The 19,880-nt window shown below is 38.0% G+C and overlaps 2 protein-coding genes across 2 annotated transcripts; one reads left to right on the forward strand and one right to left on the reverse strand.

The window, feature by feature from the left end:
• The first annotated feature begins 851 nt into the window (after window positions 1–851).
• On the forward strand, window positions 852–11,220 carry ZNF839 (zinc finger protein 839). Its single transcript, XM_010176693.2, has 7 exons — window positions 852–1,790; window positions 3,696–3,941; window positions 4,654–4,746; window positions 5,092–5,244; window positions 6,880–7,020; window positions 8,053–8,191; window positions 9,845–11,220. Exons 1-7 carry the CDS (start codon window positions 894–896, stop codon window positions 10,834–10,836), a joined length of 2,661 nt encoding a protein of 886 aa, XP_010174995.1. The 5' UTR covers window positions 852–893; the 3' UTR covers window positions 10,837–11,220.
• A 3,156-nt stretch (window positions 11,221–14,376) lies between these two features.
• CINP (cyclin dependent kinase 2 interacting protein) lies at window positions 14,377–19,735 on the reverse strand. The gene is made up of 5 exons (XM_010176694.1): window positions 19,663–19,735; window positions 19,213–19,381; window positions 17,914–18,040; window positions 16,212–16,341; window positions 14,377–14,711 (listed from the first exon to the last, which is right to left on the reverse strand). Exons 1-5 carry the CDS (start codon window positions 19,733–19,735, stop codon window positions 14,509–14,511), a joined length of 702 nt encoding a protein of 233 aa, XP_010174996.1. The 3' UTR covers window positions 14,377–14,508.
• Between the last annotated feature and the right edge of the window lie 145 nt (window positions 19,736–19,880).

Here is a 19,880-nt window from a genome sequence, read left to right on the forward strand (position 1 = left end):
GGGAGGGAGGGAGCCTGCGGCGCCGTCCTGGTGATGAAATCCACCGCCGCGGGCAGGTCTCAGGGGAGTTTTAATGCTTTTCAATTTACTCTTTTTCCTTCCTCCTCAACCACACCTGCCCTTGGGTGTAGACTCGAGCCTTGCAGCTGAAAGGCACGGCTCTAAACGTGGTCAGGGTTTCGGCTGAACTACACGTGCAGCTGAAGGAGCTTAGGAGAGCTGTTTGATGGTGGTTAAGCGGTAGTGCACAGGGAGATCATGTGTGCCCCTCTTACAGGGGGTGACAGTGCCTGGGCTCTCAGCCACGGGTTTTTGGGGTGCAGGGGTTGTCAAGTGATTGGTTCGAGCTGAGGCAGAAATTTGGATGAGGAGGAGAGACTGTGAGGGAGATGAAGCCATAGCTCCTTTTAATCCGCATCACAAAACTTTTTTTAACTGAGCACTTACTACAATATGTCCTGGGTCTTGTATTTGGCCTGTGTCATTTAGCAGACTGTAGGTGGTTTGATGAAGGTTATGAATAGTCCTTCGTGATGGCATTGACTCTGCTATTCCAGAACAAGCCTGCTAGCAGGAAACAAAGCTGTGACATGGCCTAAGAGCAAACTTTACATGCTTTAGTTGAACAGCAGTCCCATCAGTAAATGTGCAGGAGAGGCTGTAGCTTGAAGGAAGGGAATCTGTGCTTTGATGTTAAATCTGTGCTTTGATGCATTAAAATGGAAAACTAATTGTGTGCATTGTTTTCTTTGTGCTTTGCTTTAAGGGCATGTGTGTACCTTCTTGATAAGTACTGTCCTTATTTATAAATACTGTATTTGTGTAATCTCAACTCTTCCTTTTTTCCACAAAAGCAGCTGGAAGCCATTTGTGTCCAAGTTCAGCCAGGACAGATGAAGGAAACTGAAAGGCCAATGCCATCATTGGCACCAATCCAGTCCAAAACTATAATGCTGAGTCAGTCGGTTGGTAGACATTCTAGCGTACCAGGACTTGGCATTATTAATCCCCAGATAATTAGGATACAGCCTGTTACAGGAGCTGAACAGCAGCAGCAGTTATTCCTGCATAGTTCTTCCGAGTCTCCAGTTAAGTTGCTTATGCAGAGACCTTTACCATCTCATGGATCAATGTCTGTGAACAAGATTCCCACATCTAAGATGCTAAATGGACAGAAAGCTGCATGTGCCACAGTATCAGCTACAAGGTCTCCAAATCTTGCTGCCATGGTTGCAGCCAGTTCAGCAAATACTCTGATACCATGCCTTGAAAAAAAACGAAAGGATGACAAGTTGAAAAAATCCTTGAAAGTGAAAACTCGTTCTGGACGGATTTCCCGTCCCCCCATATACAAAGCTAAAGATTATAAATTCATTAAAATGGAGGATTTGGCTGATGGTCATCAGTCTGATTCTGATGACTATTCTGAGCTGAGTATAGAAGATGATGAAGAAGGAAAGGTGAAAGGAAAGGATGCATTATTCAGTTCTTCAAATTACAATCTGAAACCCAAAATGTTTAAATGTCAGACTTGTGAAAAATCCTATATAGGAAAAGGAGGATTAGCAAGACATTATAAACTTAACCCAGGCCATGGACAGCTGGAATCTTCACCTCAAAAAATACCTTTAAATGAGCCTAATGGAAGCATATTTGTTGACAACGCCTGTGGAATAAGAGAGGAAACGATGAGTCCAGCACATTTGAATTCAGTTACTGTCACTTTAAATAATGAAAATGCACTAGCTACCAACCTGGAAGAAACTGTTGATTCAAAGGCTGGAGAACAGGTAAAGTGTGTTACTTAAATAAACTGTCACTTCTGTAGAAAGTGGAATGGTGGTGTTGTAGCTGCATACTGTACTCATTCACCTGAGTTCCTGTTGACAAGAGTGTATTTTTTTAAAGACTGAAGGTAGGGATTTAAACACGTCAGTTCAGTAGGGCACGTAATTAGTAAAATGTAGAAGTCTTGTACTGTGTTCTAAAAATCAAATTATTGTCTCCTGCAATGTTGCAGGAATAGTATTCTTGCACAGACACATAAAACAAAATGTTCACTGAGTGTGCATTGGTTACTGGTTTTCTGACTTACAGAAAAGGTTTTCAGCTTGAAAACTTTTTTCCTGCACAAACAGCATTCTTTGCATTTGGATACGAATGCTGCGTTGTTCAGTTACAACCTTTAGCGTGGTAGATAGCAAGACATCATTTGCTCTATCAGTTTCTGTTACTGAAATAGAGATTTTTTTTTTTTTAATTGTTTTTTTTTTTTCTCTTCTGTGATGACACTTGTTTGGAATCCAGCAGTGGACCGCAACTTTTCCTAGAGCACATTTTCTAAGTGCTGCCCCTGCAAACCAAACACTTTGGTGAAACTTGAGTCTTTGGCCTGGAAGCCACTTTAGCTGCAGATTTTTTTCTGTGGTGTTTTAAGCTGGTCTCTTCAAAGTAAAGCTTCTCTTTTAACTTTAAAATGACTCTAACATCTTGCAGCAAGAGCTGATACAGTTGCTGTCTAGGAAAAAATACACTTAGATGTAGCAGCGTCACAGTTACTGGTTTTATTTGTAAATGTGAAGTTGTTCTCAGAAACATGAAAATTTACAGCTTAAGATGCCAATGCAGCAAACAAACCTCCCCCATCCTTTACACTCTTCTAAAATCTTTGGAAAAACAGATCAGTTTTTGACCAGGTAAATACTTTCTAGAAAGAATAGTGGGATTATTAAAGCTAGTACACTGATACAGATGAGAAGGCAATCAAGATCCCCATGCTCAATTTAGTCTTATGTTATATTTAGAATTAATCTAGTAATTTAATCTCTGGATAGAACTGACATAAATTTGTCCTTTTTAGAGCTTTCCTAATCACTAGAATAGTAGGGAGCTACTAAATGTTGGGATGAAAATGTACTGATTGTGAAAAGTGGGATATGCCTCAGTACTATTGTAAACTCCTCTCTTAAAAAATACTGGGAAGTGCTTAGAAATTCTAGCTTGGAAGGGAAGACAAGATGTGTTCAGTAAAAAAATCACTTCTTTGATCTGTAAAAAAATTTTGCACTGAAATCACAATGGTAACTTAAAAATAGAAAAGTGTACTTGAGTTTGCCAGATGGTCTTATAACAGAAGCTACTTCTTGGCTGTGTTCTTGGGGAAGACTAAGGATTTTGAAATGTGAAAACTGGGCAATATATTTTGATTTTTAGTTACTGGGCTTTTCACTGTTCATGGCTGTTCAGAGTTTTTGTCTTTCATATGAAGTCTTCATACTCTGACATAGTTACAAAGAAGCCCAAATTTTTCTTTGGGTGTGGTTTACTGCTAGTTGAGATTTATTTCTACAACCTTTTTATTGGAAGAGGACATACTTTACTTTAAAAATATTAAAAATATTTAACTGACATAAAACAGCTCTTCAATTATATTCCCTTTATCTCTGTATTTTGTATTACATTTTGTGGATCAAAAATGCTAACTTTGCAAATAATGGCATATATGTGTTGCAGAAGTAGAAATCTTACTAATGTGTTGGATTTATTCCATAACTTTCTTTGTAGTTATGCTTGTATCCAGTTTTGCATTTATTTAATATGGTCTTTATTATTTGCATAGATTAGTTATAAAATTGTCTTCTTCAAACCACTGTTTAAAATGGTGACTAAATACTTTTTTCTTTCTCTTAATTCAGACTTGTAAGTCTGCAGAAAGCAGACACTTGTTGGCAGAACAAGAAAACAGTTCAGGACACCGGGGACCCGCAACCCTGAAAGGACCTGGAAGACCCAGACGACCAAAGCGTCGTGGTCGACCAAGGATGGGTGGAAGATCAAGGTGTTCTGGAAGGCTTAGCAGACCTGGTCAGTCCCCTTCAAAGTCACTTAATAGTGTATCAGCAGAACACAGTGTATTCAGAAGAAAAGCTAGGTTAAAAGAGGTATGGTTTCTCTTCTGCGATTACTTCACAAGTATCTTCACCTGCCTTTTTTTTTTTTTTATCACTTATTTTCAAGGAATAATTTTCAAAAAGATTGGGTTTGCTTTTTTTTTTGTTTGTTTTTTTTACATCTTTGTTTACTGACAAGATGAAAGCCCAAGGTGTCTTCTAAGAAGAAAACATTAAGTTGTCTTTAAGGAAAAAATACTTCTACTGGAACACTAGACAAAGGGAAAATGGAAACTCAATCTGGAAAGGGACTTTTGACATGTAGATGTCCTCTTGCTATCCTTTTTCTGGAGAAGGAAAGTTACTAGCTACTACTGTGTATCTCTCCTAACACAGTAAAAAGAAGTAAACCCAACTGAAGTTAAGCAACATCGAAACAAAACAAACCACAAAGAAGCTCTTGGGGGAGGATAGAATGGGGATTAAAATCTATGCAACTAACACAGTCTTCTGTACGTTTCCTGTGTGTTTTCTGTGAGTTGGCAACATGTGGGACTCAGTTTTGTCTGTATATAGGTAGTAACTGTTTTGAGGTTTTCTAATTTATCTCTTCTTTTGGTGTCATGTTTGCATCTGTTTTCAAAGCTGATTAAACATAGAGTGTATCTTTCAAAAAAGTAGTGACACTTTTATGTTCTGAATGTGTGATGCATAGCCTCTGTAGGCTGCTTTGCTCTAACAAACTCATTCTGGCTTTTGACAGCTAATACAACAGTGTGATAACGAAGACTTAATGGAGCTGGCTCTCCCACGTCTTACAAAGCTTGTTACAGTATATGAATTTCTGTTGATGAAGGTGAGTTTTTAATGTAAAAATGTTAAACTATTTTAGGGAGATTTCCATTAGTATACATAAAAAGATTCCTTTAGAGATGTATCTGAATTTCCTGAGTTGGAATTGTGCAGAAAGTAGATGTTCTAGACATCACTTCAGCCTTACATAAGCAAAACTCTGGTAGGTCTCTTGATGGAAACTCTTGCTTTTTGCTGCCTGGTTCAGTGGCATTTTTTGAATGTTCCATAATCTTTTGACTTTAATGTTTCTATTTTGAAACGTTGAACAAAACAAACTGACAGATTCCATCTTTCTTAAAATACAGGGAGGGGGAAACAAACCCTTTTTTTCCCCTCTTATTTCTAGGTTGAAAAAGGGTATCCAGCCAAAGCTTACTTCCCAGATGTGTATAGGGAGTTCGAAGACTTGCATAATATGGTAAAGAAAATGGCTTATGATCACCTCAGTAATTCTGATTTGTTGAGTTGCCAGCAGCCTGTTGAAATAAAAGATGCTAAGGTAACAAAGCACTCTCTTTGGAACTGTGGTTTTTTTGTTGTTTCATTTTCTTTATTTTAGATGCTTTGCTTTTTTATTTTTCTCTAATAAGCTTTGTCAACCTGGTAAAGTTATTTGAAGAAAATCTGATTTTTGATGAGCAAAACATTACATTATTGTAATTTACATTATTGTAAAAAGTCCAATAACTAACCAAAGAGAAAAATAAATCCATAATAAAAGTACAGTTCTAGTTGATGGCAATAGATACAACTAAAAATATTTTTAAAACCCCCCAAAAAAACAAAACAAACCCCTATGGGCACCGATATCTGTCTTGCATATCTAGGGTAGTGTGAAGCTGCATGTTTCTGCAAGGTGTATTTAGCATTAACTCCTAATAATAGTACATCTTGATGTTTGATTAGGAAGGAGGGAGCTATATTTAATGTAAGTGGCCTTGATTTAGAGGGATAAGTGGTTTGATTGCAAAATGAGGACAAACTGAACACATCTATGCAGTTCACAGTCGTACTAACAATTATGAAAGGTAGTGAATACATTAATAAAACTGCAAACTATTATTTCAGCGACTTTTCAGATTCACTGTTTATGCTGCTGTATATAGAAAGACAATGTAGGTTTGGTTTTCTGATTGCTGGGGTTTTTTTTTAATGTGGATCTGTTTATCCTTATGGATCCTAACTGATCTATGTTCCCCTCACTTAAAATAAAACAGCCCTTTGTACATAACATATATTTAGTATTCCCTTCTCTGTTTCCAGTAGCAAAACCACTATTTTGTATACTATCTCCAGCAAATTTTCTAAATGATGTGCTCATTAAGGTTCATCAGCACTGAACTTGAAACTACTAACAGGAGAGCACACTGGAAACATCACAGTAGGGACGGTCGAAATAAGATTTTGGTACCTACAATAATCCTGATTTTCAAAATGAAGTTGTGTATGGAGTGTTAGCAGTGGCTAATACTCATTTTTCAGACTAAATCGTGATGTTCACTGTACATACTAAAAAACTTTCTGGAATTACTGCATGCTTATCTGGCTATTTGGCAATTAACACTGATGTTTCTCTTTGGAGAAATGAAGTTGCACCAAGTAAGGGTGATACTGGCAGTCTCTCTTTCTTGCTTCTCGTCAGTGTTAATGGGCCTTCTCAATATAGAATTGTGCTCTTTTTTTAAAACAACCAAAGACCTGGAGAAGCTGTAGGTGCTGCACACCTGCATAAGGATGCAGCACAGGAATGGGAGGGGGGGGTGGAATCCTTAAGTAAGAGATCCACTTAAACAGGAAGACTTAAATGTTTTTTAAATAATCAAGAGCCTTGACAGTGTTCTTTATTAATAAACTCTGCTCTTAGTACTGGCTGTGGATTCTATATATAATCATTGTACTCCTAATTCTTCCCTCTTAATATTCACCTTCAAATGAAGGTTGTGTTCTATTAACACAGAGGCTAGTAGAAAACATGGGAGTCTATAAATACTTCATTGAGCTGTGATGATTGATTGTCCAGGCTGGACCTTATGTAGTTCTAGTTCACGTTTAAGAAAACAAATCAGTATTTCAGCATTTATGTATTCAGATCAGAGAGGCTAACTTTGACTTTTTTTCCTGTAACTTTTTAAAGGTTGCTGAATCACTAGGAATTACAGAAATACTCACTGGAGAGCGAAGGACACAAGGTGTAGACTCTTGTTCACAATGTATAATTAAAATGGTTAGTGAGCAAGTGCCTGTGGAGATACTGGGACAAAAACGGTTAGCTGAGGTATGGAATACCTTTGTGGAAATTAAAACTGAAACTAAGACAAAATAAAACTTGTTAAAACTAAAACTTGTTAAAACAGGTAATACTAGTATGGATTTGTAAGGAGTAATTATCTGACTCGTATTAAAGTAAGGCTTTCTTGGTGTTTGGAGTTTGGAAATACTTAAAATACTCCTGTCTACTGTGGTATGATAGCAGAGCATATGAACTAGCACACTAAAGATGTACTTTGGGAAGACACTTGGTAGCAATCAGGAAAGACTATCAAAGGCTTATAGGTAATATCATGATACAGGGAAGAAAGCATTTTGTTTAGGCACTAGTAAATGGGGACTCCACAGTGAGATGGATCCTCAGATTCTAGTAACTTGTGTTGGAGTAAATGGACTAACCTACAGCAGGCTTAGACGGTGGAGAAGTGGTTGCTCTGCAAATTGGTGGTGGTAGAGGTGCATTGAAACAGTTCCTGTCTTTCTGACAAGTCAGTTGAGCAGATTTAGTCTGTTTACAGCTGTAGAAGGGAGCTGTGTTTTCTCTTCTTGAGAGTCACATCTCTATGATCTGACCTCTTAACTGTTCTACTTTTTATTTAATCCAGAGTTGTTTCTGGTAATGGATAAATGAGACTAGTGCTTTTCAGTTATCTGCCTGTGGTTAAATTTAAAGACTTGATCAGTCTTCATTACCAAACAGTGCTGGGCAGGCTGTTCACAGCCCTTTACTGAAGTTGGAGAGAGAGCTTACAGCAGGTTTCGTGCCATACAGCTCATCACAAAGGCTCAGAGAGAAGCTTTGATGTTGAAGCAAAGGCAGATTATTTCAACGAAATATCAAAAGTAATCAGTGGCATTTGGTGAAGTGTGAGGCCTATATTTAAATCCTTGCCTTTTAGGAAGACCTTTAGTGTAAAATCCTGTTTTTAAGGAGAGCATCAGTTCACTGCCATGAGATGCCCACAGTTAGTTTGTGATCTTTTCCAATATTGTCAGCTGTTAACAGTGGCAGCCAGTTAATTATCTCTTGTATTGACAGAGCTCAAGGGAGCAACTGTTGCCATCAGCCAAAAGGACCAAGTTAGAAGATGTAGTGGAGAATGTGAATCATGCTTATGCCAATCAAGATGAAGTGAAAGAAAAGAGTGGGAATTTGTGTACACTGCTTGAAAAAGATGGTAACTTCTTCAGATTTTCCAGTTCTGTTCTGTTTGCGGAGGAGCTGAACCAATCTCTTTGTTTTTCAAGCTACTGTGTTTTTTATCTTAAGGTTTCATTTCTTAACTTGCTTCCCAGGTCCTTCAAAAGCAGCTGTTTAACTGGAAAGGCCTTATGGGGGGAGGGAAGTTATGGATGATGCAGACCACGGCAGTAGCTCAGTTTTTGGATGCATGATAATCCAGATACTGGTACTACTGCAGTACTATGGGAACAGTACTGTCCTCTACTCTGCTTCCTCAGTGCTTCCTGCCTGCCCTGTCCCGTATAGCAGAGATGGTGCATGACCTTTGTGTGAGCAGTGGGAGAGCAGAGGAAGAGGAAGCAGTGTGCCTGTCCTTCCTCTTTGCCCCAGCAGGCTGCTGAGAATCATCAGAGTGTTGTGGATCCTGGGGGAGGGGAGATCTGGTGCAGGCTGTCCTGTATCCTAGGGAAGATGTTGGACCTGAAGGTTGGAATCGTGGCACCATTTCACACCACAGTCTTTGGGTGGTTGCCTGCCTTTTTATCCCTTGTCTCCATTCCCCCTGCCCCTCAGCTGGCAGGGTAACAGTGGATTAGAAAGGAAAGCGAGATGGGCTCTCACCTGTGAGCTCCCAAAACTACACTGATCTTTTATGTGAAAGTGTTGCAGTAATTGAGGGGCATTATGATCACTGTGGTGAAAGATTCCAGCCCTTACCCATCTCTAGTAAGATGTGTATATCCCTATGTCCTCTTGCTTTGTCAGTGTCTTTTGCTGGTGTTCCTGTAAGCTGCTTTGCTTTTGTCCTCTGCGCCTCTTTCTGTCAATGGTTGTTTTTTTGTTTTCCCCCTTAGTTTATTTTTCTTTCTGGGCAAGGCTCTCTGCATGATCATGCTTATTTCTTGTATTATGATTTTCTTATGGCCTATGAGTTTTAAATTCTGTTTCACTTGCACCTGCTGGTAGAGCTTTTTCTAGTCTACAGTACAAAAAGTTAAAAATGGTCCCTTCTACAGCTTAGTAATTATTGTTCAACTACCTACTGGGTTTGTGACCTGGCTCTTGGTCCAGACCAAATAACTGGTAAAACACACTGAATTTCTAGTGGTTTTCACCTTTTCTGTCACAGGATGAAAGTGTTCCTGGGGCTGTTAGCATTGCTCATTAGATTCATAGTATCTTCATGACATGTCTGAGTCCAGGATGAGCTTGATTATCAAGAAAAATTTTCTGAAGTTTAAATGCTTCCGTCAGTTTACTAATGGTAATGGGGATGAGCGGCTGACAATGTTGTGCCTGGCATATTCTTTAACGTTACTGGCTTTATACCAGATGGAAAAAATTGAGTTTGACTTTCAGTGTGACTTTTCAGGATTAACAGAAAAATGCTGCTTCTAACGTAAGGTCCCTTGGTATGGAAATATTCAATAAAATTTCACTATCCAAAAATTCCTTAAGTATTTTTATACTGGCTTTCTCACTGGGAAGTGCTGTGAAACTCTTGTAAGGTGCTTCAGGTTTGCTAATTTTGGGGAAGAAAGCAGGGAAGTAGTCTAGCTTTTCCTCCAAAATTATTGCTGAAAAATATTTTTTTTGGACATGCAGTATTAAATGGCCCAACAAAATGAAATTTCTTTTACCTTTTCAGGTTTTAATCCATTAAATGGAGAAATCCTACTTTCAGAAGATAGATACATCACTTGCTGCACAACTGGAAGTAGGTTACCAACAGCAGAGGAACATAATTCACCTGCTGATTCAGGAGTTAGATTTAATGCTGAAAATTCAGGTACCTTCTCCCAGACTGTGAAAATGAGGATAGAGTGTTCCCAACCTGTGAACATACAGGGACCAGACATGGCAGGTGAGGCATCTCTGCTAGATACTGAAGTTGTGTTGCCTGTAGAAGTAGATGGCTCACCTGAATTAGTTCAAGCACACTTTGTGAGTGAGAATACACCAGGTGGACTGTCAGCTGCTGAACTTTGCAACTCTGTGTCAGAGAATGGAATGGCCAGTCAGAGCACTAACTTAGCAACCAGTGAAGAAAATGGTCACAATCAAAAATACCAGAAACTGCAAGAAGAAAACCAGAGTTTTGCTATTGAAGAACATTCTGAACAACTTCATAATGCCGTTGTGACTGATGAGGTGCAGGAACTTGAAAAAGTTTTTTCAACAAACATTGTGCCAATCAACTACCCACACAGCGCTCAGACTGAGTTGTACCAGAACCCTGTCCAGGAAACCTCCCTCTCTGCTCATGTGAACCATGAAAACTCCTTTGAAAATGTGAATCAGTTTTCTTGTGGGACAGAGGAACAGCATGAGCTGGAGAATACTGTTACTGTAGATGAAACTGTAGCCTTTGAGATTACTGATGAGAGCCATGAATTTTTGTCTCAGGGACATGAACAGATTTTTATTCAGACTTCAGATGGGCTTATCCTGTCTCACCCAGACACTGCTGTTTTGTCTCAGGCAGAAGGCATCGTTATTGTCACCGATTCCAGTGGTACTACAATGCACATTCGCACACCCGAGGGGATACCTTTGGAGACCGTGGAAGCACTACTGGCAATGGAAGCAGATGGCCAAAGTGAAGATATTTTGATCTCGCAAAGTGAATTGGAGCCATAAATTAGGAAACTGTATATGCTTTCTTCTGGAAAAGACTGACTCTATAAAATGTATATTTTTCTAATGTGAATACTGAAATATTGAAATTTAACTTATTTGTAAACTGTTTCTATGCCCTGTACTTTTTATAACTTATGTTTATACAAATCTAGCAGCATTGCAACCAAAAATTATAGAATTAACATTGTTCTATTTGCTTTATATGTTGGGGGTGGGTGGAAAGTGGAAGTCTGTCAACCCTTAAACTGTTGCACTATTCCCTTTTGTTACATAATTCCTTTTCTCTCTAGCCATCTAAAAATGCAGTAAGTTGTACTGCTGTCCAGCAGTGATGTGCTGTGTACTGGCAAGCTGTATATGGGTAAAATTAAAAAACAATATTAAAAATACGTGTTTTCTGTGTTGTTGAGGTTACAAAACACACTGGTATTGCACTTTCTTAAAGCTAGCTTGAATATTCATGAGCATCTTAACTTGATGTGCATAAATCTCCCTGGAAATAAGGAATTTTTAAATATCATCCACACTTGTGCATTCTGGGAACAATGTGACAGCCTAGCTGATCCTTACTTAAATAAGCATCCACTGAGTTAGAAACAAAAATAGTCTCAAACAAGGTCTGATTTGTACTGAACTGCTGGAAGTGTTTTTTTAAGTATGCTTGTCTAATGTTCAGCCACACCTTTAAAAATCGCTCTTTCTTAATGGCAAGGCTCTTTCTTAATACCAAATTACTTATCTACTGCTACCTTGTATTCTTGTCATACTTTCAGTATGTTGCTTGGATGATATTTCTGTGGAGACCTCCTAGCAGCTTCTTGTCCAAGGCCCTCTGTTCTTTTCAGGAAGCCTCGCAGGTGAAGAAACGGCTTTTAAGTGACCAGTACCTCAATTTTGTTCATGAACTATTATAGACATTACTGAAACCTGCTGACGTACATACCTTTAAAATATGTGTAAAATCAATTGCTAAGTATGAGGCTACTGAGATATCTGGACAAATCAGCTAAAAGGACTGTTCTTAAATCAAGTATGAACATGGATTTTTCAAAGTCTTGTTCCTGAGGAAAAACTTGCAGTAAAATTGAATCTAAATGAGAGGATAATTTAGAGATGAAACAATCTGCTCTACTCTATCTCTTTAACATAGTTGGTTTTGGTTGGTTGATTTGTTGCCCTTTTTTTTTTTTTTTCTTGGTTGCCTAAGAAGATTAATTTAATTAACCAAAAGCCTGCATTTTATGTGTGGGTGTGAAGGATGTCATCAGACGTTTGTGAGCTCCTGTCTGCTGGTTGGGTTTTATGGTGTAGTTTTTGTTCTGGGTTTTTTCTCATCTTTTTTTAGGAGGTAGTAATAATAGTCAGGATACAGACCTACCTTATAAATAAAGACACCATACAGAGGAAGGGTCTGCTGGTCTTTCCAAGTCTTTGATTGCAGTGAGCAATTCTTTATTATGCTCTTTTGTACTGACTAATAACTACATCTGAGGGCTTCAAATATAACAATCAACTGCTTAAAGCTATAATGGCAAAATAGCTCTGCAGTGATTTTGCAGTAATCTTCCTGCGTCCCATAGCGGTCAATGAGTGAGGGGGCCTGTGAATAGGAAGACTCCTTCCTGAAGAGCTTATTTCCTCCAAGAAACAAGAACAAATCATAATTTCCACCTGTGCAGAAAATGGAAAATCTGCTTCAATTCTGCCTTCCCTATTGATTTGCACATGCTGGGAAATAAAATACACCTACTCTCATCTTAAAAGAACAATTCTATAAGTGAACCACCCTTTTCTCCTTGGAAAATATTTTTCAAGTATGAAGGTGTTTCCATAGTGACAAGGGTCTGTCCCTACCCAGATAAATTAAGGTGGCTGTTAAACTAGTGGGAACACTCGCACAGAAAAATAATAAAACCCAACAAAGCTATTCATAACTGATTGCATTTTCCTGGAGCTACAGCAGAATTTCTTTTTAGACCCTAGAAATTTGAGGTAAGAATAGAAAACTATTAGGCTCTCAGAAAAAAACACATTGTTGAACAGAGCAACATGTCGAGGAAACTTTTCCAATTCATGTGTGTCTGTCCCGTTATTGCAGGAAACTCGGGTATTTACCGTACCAAGCTTATGGGCTTTCACCTTGGAACTAGTTAAGTAATTGACCCTACTTTTCCTATCAGAAATCTGTTCCAGAATCTCTCCCTGGTTTAATTAGATTTTCCTAGTGTCAAACTACAGCTAGTATGGTCATTTCATTGCAGTGTGCATTTCGTGTCACTGTCTTTTAGTTCAAATAGTTGTTTCAAGGAGAATCAAGGGTAAACATCTGTCAGGGCACACCAAGGAGTCAACAGCACTTAGAAACACTACCTAATTGTGTGAAATAGGAAATCTGCATGACCAGTTTGTATAGAAGCAGGTCATACAGGCAACCAGTAAGTGGGAGAAATTTTGATTATTAATAATGAAGTAAACATAAGGCCTAAATCCACTACAAGTTAGGGATTTCACTACAAGTTCGCTGATACAGCTGCGTAGTTTCCACAGGGTAGTATGCTTTAATGAAAAGTGCTAATCTGCAATAGCAGGTTCTGACATAAAGGTACATATGCCACAAGGATTATTACATCTTTAGGAGTGAAAAACCAATAAGGGCATTGAATTCCACTTCAGCATTGACCTTCTGCATTAACTGTTTCTCCTGAACACACAACTCTACTCTTCCAAGGAAGCAGGGTGACAAAGAAAAGCGAGAATTTGAGACACTGATTCTTGTCATGTAAATTGCTAACCAAAAATACAGAAGGGGCACAGCTTTAAACCAAGCCCACGTGACATCAGAAACAGTAATCCAAGGAAGAACTCGCTGAGCACTATGATAGGAAGCAAACAATACGGGATAAGGACATGACTGAAGCAGGTCTTGTTTTTATTCAACAGATGCTTTCATGAAACATCTCTAAAAGGAAAAAAATTACAATGAATTAAAAGAGACAAGAACTTTCCACATAATGACTGAGGGATGTTGAGTTGTACTAAACCTTCCCAATGTCCTAGTTCAGGCTTGGATCACTTTTCAAGAGTGATGTATCTAATCACACTATAATCAAAACCAAAACAAAATTTACTCTAGTGTCTGTGACAGCTTTTCAGGACCACATACCAAACTGTGTGGATCCTTTTGGATCCTGCCTTTTGTGCTTTCCTTTCCTTTTCCTCATTTTTAAAGCAAGGACAAAAGCACTAGACCTGTTAAGTAATGCAAAAAAAAACCCCACGAAAGATCAAGAAGTGCTGAATTTCTCTGGTGAAAGGGACAATGTAGGTATTTCAGACTGTCATGACTTGGAAAGTAGTTACATTCTTTGCTGTAGGTGTCTGTGCACTGAATCCCTCCCAGACCACTAAGCAGTGTTTACCTCTTTCTGATTATAGGGCACTTAGCCTCTTACCTGTAGCCTCTCTATTGCACTTAAATGGACAAAGCAACCAAAACCAGATTGTCCCTATGCAGAAACAGGAGTATCAGCTGAGACAAAATAATAAATACAAATAGAGAAAAATATTTTTAATAAGTTTTACAAAAATCCAACTTACTTGGTAAGCCCTGCAATTTGCCATTTCAGTTTTATGTAAGCATCATTAGAAGGAAGCCATGTAACATTTGGAATTCTAGCACTGCCTGTGTCCTGTTTCCAGCAGCATGGCTTCAAGTAGTAGTTTGCTGCTATTCTCAATGTAAGGCTGGTATAACCATGATGATAAATAGACCATCATCAGATCCTGGTCAGCAGAATGAGCAATGTCTTGTACAATTGTTTGCTTGAGTTGTAGTTCCTTCTTGTACATTTCAGAGAGCTTCAAAGAAACCTCATCTGAAATGGATTGAAAAGACAAGCACATTGACCAGAACATTTAAGCAATTCTCTGAAAGTTAAACTATACTTGTAATATGTTGATCATTAAAAAAACCCTACCTTACATAAGCTATTCCCCATATTTACATATCTTGTTTTTCACAGCATTAATAATGTTTGTACACTAGAATATAAAACACTAAACAATTTCCTCAGCTTTTGGATATATTTCATACAGTTGTGCTTTTGACATGAACCCCCTTTTAATTCTAGAAGAAGCAGTGGTCTTGATTCTCAGGATCCAGTGTAAAATTACCAATTATAGCTATTCTTTCAAATAACTGAAATTTGATTTTAAAATTTGGTAATGCTATCTTGAAATACAAGTGTCACATTTTAGAGTCACTGTTGGTTTTAGGTAATCTAAAGGATGTCTTCACATGCTGTCAGGCATGTTAGCAATGCATGATCACCAATAAGTGATACCAACAGTGAAAAATAACAGTAAAACTAAACAACAGATCAAAACTCAAGTGTGTAATGTAAAAACTAATATTGTTCCTAGTTATGTTAGTAATACTGGTAGGGAGGTTAAAATATATTTATGTAATAATCTTTAATTGTTTGACTTTCTAAAAAATAACCACACTAATTATTTTTAAAGAGAGACCGATCTTGTGTTTCTAACTTAGCCTGAACTATCACCACCCTCAGGAAGATTTAGTCTTTCATAGAGTAGAGAGTGGACTAAATGATTCAGTCACAACGAGCGTTTTGACAGCAGTTGTCTTTGTCATTCTTACCCTTTTAAGCTGGCAGAAACTAATACATAAGATTCCTGCTAATTTGTGGTAGCAAAGTAAGAAGCAGGGCTTCACGAAGATCTGACTCTCGCTTTACAAAGAGGGCGGTTGGTTTGCACACAAACAGGCTTCTCTTGAATTCAAACAGTTTTAAAACTGCAGTAATAGCAGTTGGGAGGCAGCACCTTTTGCCATGAGGCAAATGCTAAAAGGATTGATATTAACAGTAGACAGTAACTGAACTTTTATTTACTTGTCTTGACTGACACTGAGATCAGAAGTATTTTTCTTTGGCTGCCTGAGAATTAATTGAGGTATAGCTTGCTCTTTGATTTAAGGATTTCCTTTCACTGTCAAGTAACAAGTCAAGCCAGTTAAGCCCATGGTTTAACACTACCAAGTTGCAAACACGTCTCTTCCTACAAAGGGTGTGACTGTTGCAGCTTGGACACTGTGAGCTGCTGACAAGCTTAGTTTTATGCTGTATTGTTGCACGTCAGACAACGCTTGGCAATTCATACAGGCAGTCATCAGCAGTAACCCTAAGCCAAGTGGTGCATTCATGTGTTTATTGATTAGTCAATTATAAAGGAGACAGATACACTCTCTCTCTCTAAGGCAAGACATCCAGATAAAAGGGTTTATTTTTCAGTCCTAAATTAGATGACATCAATGGCACAATGCAATTAGCTGAGATAATCAATACTTTACTTACAGAAGTATGGTGTGGGCCATGTATGAAAGAAGGGTGGTGTGCAATTCCCAGCTCCATGGTGGAATGTTTCCAAGTCACAGATTGCTTTAGTAGTCGAAGTAAGCTTTTCCATTTTCAGATGTATTTTTGTCTGAAAATGATGAACACGTATTGTTAATTAACATCTCAGGAACATTAGGCTACTACAATGTTAAACATTCTTTTAAAACACACTATTTCTGAAGATTATTTAGTCTTAACATTTCTAACTTTTTTTCTTTTAATTCTAGACAGGAATCAAGGCTGGAGTTTATATACAGATTTAATATGAGATACACTGCAGCTGTGACTTACTGACTCAGATTTTGCATAGTTCTTTTGTTTCCCCCATGTAGAAATATATTAAAGTGCGCTCTCATTTTTTCACCTCTCTCTGGGTTTTTCCTATAGCAATTTAGTATTGGGGAAAAACATCAAATTGTCTGCGAATAAGTATGGCACAAGCCGTATAAACACATGCTTTCTTACATTACTATGTCAAGATTACTTAAATTTGATTTCAAAAGATCAGTGGCAGGTGAGAAAAGCAGCTCAGGCTATGCCTGACAATATATCTAGGCTGATTTAACAGCTTGCTTTGAAAAACAGGCCATTCCATCCACTTCCTTCATGTGCGCTTGACTTTGTGCGTTACTGATGGGGACTAATATTTACAACAAAATGGAGCTTGCAGGGAGTTTCTTTAAGCCAGGAATCTAAAATACAGATAGTTCTATAAACTTGTAATCTGCTACAGGCTCTTAAGTAATGAAAAATAAAATATGTCTGCAGTAGCTCTGTTTAGTACCCAAACTAACACTGGCAGTTTAGAATCCTGTTACTCAGGAGTAACAAAAAATTGCAGCAACACACTTCAACACACTTGGTAGTCTGAATACAAAACTACCTCATGGACAAAAAAAAAGAAAAAAACCCCAAATTACCATTACTTTTTCCCACAGAACAAAATTTGAGGAAAATCTACCTACTTTCCTGTTTATTTTAAATACTGGACTAGTACCCTATCTATACAAAAAAACAGATTTATCATCTTTTTAATGGGCCTCTACTATGGCAGAAGGCTGTAAAAGTTATTTTTAATAGGAATTTTAAATTACAGTATCAGGCAAAAAATAATCTTTTTGTCTCCTGTCAAACTGACAGGTGACATTAATTCCTAGCAAAGTATCCAGAAAAAAAGGTGGGTTACATAATAATTATCTTACTCTACTCTCTAGAGAAGGAGTTCTGCTCAGAAAATGCAGGTAGTCAGACTAAAAATATAACTGTATTACGTCTGATCAAAGACAGCTGCAAGGATATGATGGCAGGTAAAGCATTCCTTTATGCTTTGTTGTTTGTTTTGTTCTAAACAGAGGGAATATTTAGGATGAGTAAACAAGTGCAGTTTCAGAATGCATTTCTTGTACAACTTATTTTCAGAAGATCACTTTATAAAGGGAGGAGTAGAATGATAAGGAGAGGGCAGATGTCAAACCAACTGTCAGATTTACTAATCAAGCAAATAAATGGTGCACACTGGATTTATAATAATTTAGGTTTGAAGTCAAAGACCTATGAATAGAAATCCCAATTTGCTGTTTACAACAAATATTTCTTTATGTCATACTGGAACACACGTGGAATTCATTCATATTGACCAAGACTGAAGAATAAACATTACCATATGCTTCAAGGTTTCATGTAATTCTGCACAGCAATTGTCCAGTTCTTCATTGTATTTTGGAGCTGGCTTTTCAGATTCTGTGGTACTGTTATCACATGCTATCTCCAGTTTGTTGTCTTGAAATCTAAAATAGAAACATAAGGCAGAGTAAACAACTCCATATAGATTTACTTCAGCTGTGCAGATCTAAAATCCATGTGGTCTGATCCTACAAAAACTCTCTCTTACAGGCCGTTTATGAGAATACCTACGTAAAAACAGTAAGAGAACCAGCCGTGTGAGCAATTGTGGCTGGTATCATAATCTTCGGAGGAATAGAGAATTACTCTACCTTAGAGCATGTGCTTGAAAAAACAGCTGCAGGTGTTAAAATAACACCTCTTCCCACTTTACCTTGCCTGTGTGTTGGAGGCTATTCTCTCGTAATGGACAAGACATGCCCAGGCTTCATCCGACAATCTAGTGCCTCATCACAAACTCACCTCCATGCACGATTTAAGCTAAGACATATCACTGTGAGCCCGGAGCCGCGAATGTGCAGACCCTTATCCTGTCTTGCTGACTTTCCCACAGAAGCTGTAAACTTGGACAAGCAAGAGGGAGTTGCTAGAGGGTGAAAGCAACATCTGACACCATTACAGCAAAATATCCCTGAGCTTGTACCTGTCAGAACACTGTCAGACAAACCGTGTTCAGCTGTCAGGACTCTGGAGAAGTTTCTTCTTAAAATCTTGTTAGTTATAGGTTTTTCTTTACAGCATGGAGATAACAGCTCTACCAAAGTGGGGGTTTTTTTGTTGTTTGGTTTTGTGGGGTTTTTTTTTTAAAGCATCACTGTTACAACTTTTTGTCTATATAAATCACTGATTCTTTCTTAAAATCTGCTGAACTTTTGACTTCAGTGAAATTTGGTAATACTGGCCACAGTGTAAACATGCAAGAAAGCAAGGGAACTCACATGGGCTGAGACCTATAGGATTAGATTCTAACTTTGTACATTATACAAGTATTTTTAAGATCTGCTATGCTGGACTATGTGTAACAAATTTTTTCCATTTCTTGCAAATATAATTACTTTATGAGATTATTATAACCTCTGAGACATTACTTGAATGTAAATAGTTCATGTAACCAAAAAGTGCAACTGCTGAGTTTGATCTAAGACTTAGCTTATCCACTGGGACGTGTTCTTTCCTCATCTACAAAAATAACTTTCTAGTGAAGAAAACAGCTTAATTTCTCAATAAAGACAATCTTTATGCTGTCTTTACTTGTACGTGTTATTACTATACTTACTGCTCACTGATCTTCATGTTGACTATTTTGTTTGCTGTAGTAAATCCATTATCATTCAGTCTCTCCCATTTCATCATTAAATTATGCCAGTCTGCTGCATTATCTTTAAGTTTTCTTGCACTGACAGATAAAACAGGTCTTCTTGGAGTACCATCAGCAGGACTTTTTGCTATATAAGAAAGAAATTCAAGCCATTTAAAGCATACAGAAACTAATCAGTGTGCTGTCCAGAAGCTTTGTGTCAATTATTTCCTTGCTCTACTGCTGAATATTGATTAAAGCAAAATGGAATTTACATTAACTGTCTTCAGTCATGAAATCTAATTCCTCATATATCTGCCTTGTTACAATTTACAAGAACATAATGTTATTTAAAAAAACTCAAGCATGTTCTGAGATGTGGTACGGCAACCCGGACAGCAGTGGCTCTGCAGTACTGACCAATCTAACCGTCTTCTGTCAATCTATGACAGTCAGACGCCAAGAAATCATGGCAAGGATTCCGATATGCGGCAGCGCTCATGCCACGGACATCTGAATCAATTCACGTCTAGAGCTGGAAGGGTTTGGGAGAAAACTGGGTCCTACCGACGGCGGCGGGGGCTTCACCACCGAGTGCAAAGCCCACATACCACGATGTGTCCTCAGAGGACCTCACAGCAACGGGA

This window comes from Antrostomus carolinensis, unplaced genomic scaffold (assembly GCF_000700745.2).
Source record: "Antrostomus carolinensis isolate BGI_N321 unplaced genomic scaffold, ASM70074v2 Scaffold56250, whole genome shotgun sequence".
Classification (NCBI taxonomy): domain Eukaryota; kingdom Metazoa; phylum Chordata; class Aves; order Caprimulgiformes; family Caprimulgidae; genus Antrostomus; species Antrostomus carolinensis.

Excerpts from the sequence above, each read along its gene's own strand:
- ZNF839 (XM_010176693.2), top strand. The coding sequence starts at position 894 with ATGAAGGAAACTGAAAGGCCAATGCCATCATTGGCACCAATCCAGTCC. Across the intron at positions 3,942-4,653 it reads GAAAAGCTAGGTTAAAAGAG|CTAATACAACAGTGTGATAA; the intron begins GTATGGTTTCTC and ends GGCTTTTGACAG. Across the intron at positions 7,021-8,052 it reads GACAAAAACGGTTAGCTGAG|AGCTCAAGGGAGCAACTGTT; the intron begins GTATGGAATACC and ends TTGTATTGACAG.
- CINP (XM_010176694.1), bottom strand. The coding sequence starts at position 19,735 with ATGAGCGCTGCCGCATATCGGAATCCTTGCCATGATTTCTTGGCGTCT. Across the intron at positions 19,382-19,662 it reads TCATAGATTGACAGAAGACG|CAAAAAGTCCTGCTGATGGT; the intron begins GTTAGATTGGTC and ends TTTCTTATATAG. Across the intron at positions 14,712-16,211 it reads ATGGCCCACACCATACTTCT|ATGAGGTTTCTTTGAAGCTC; the intron begins GTAAGTAAAGTA and ends AATCCATTTCAG.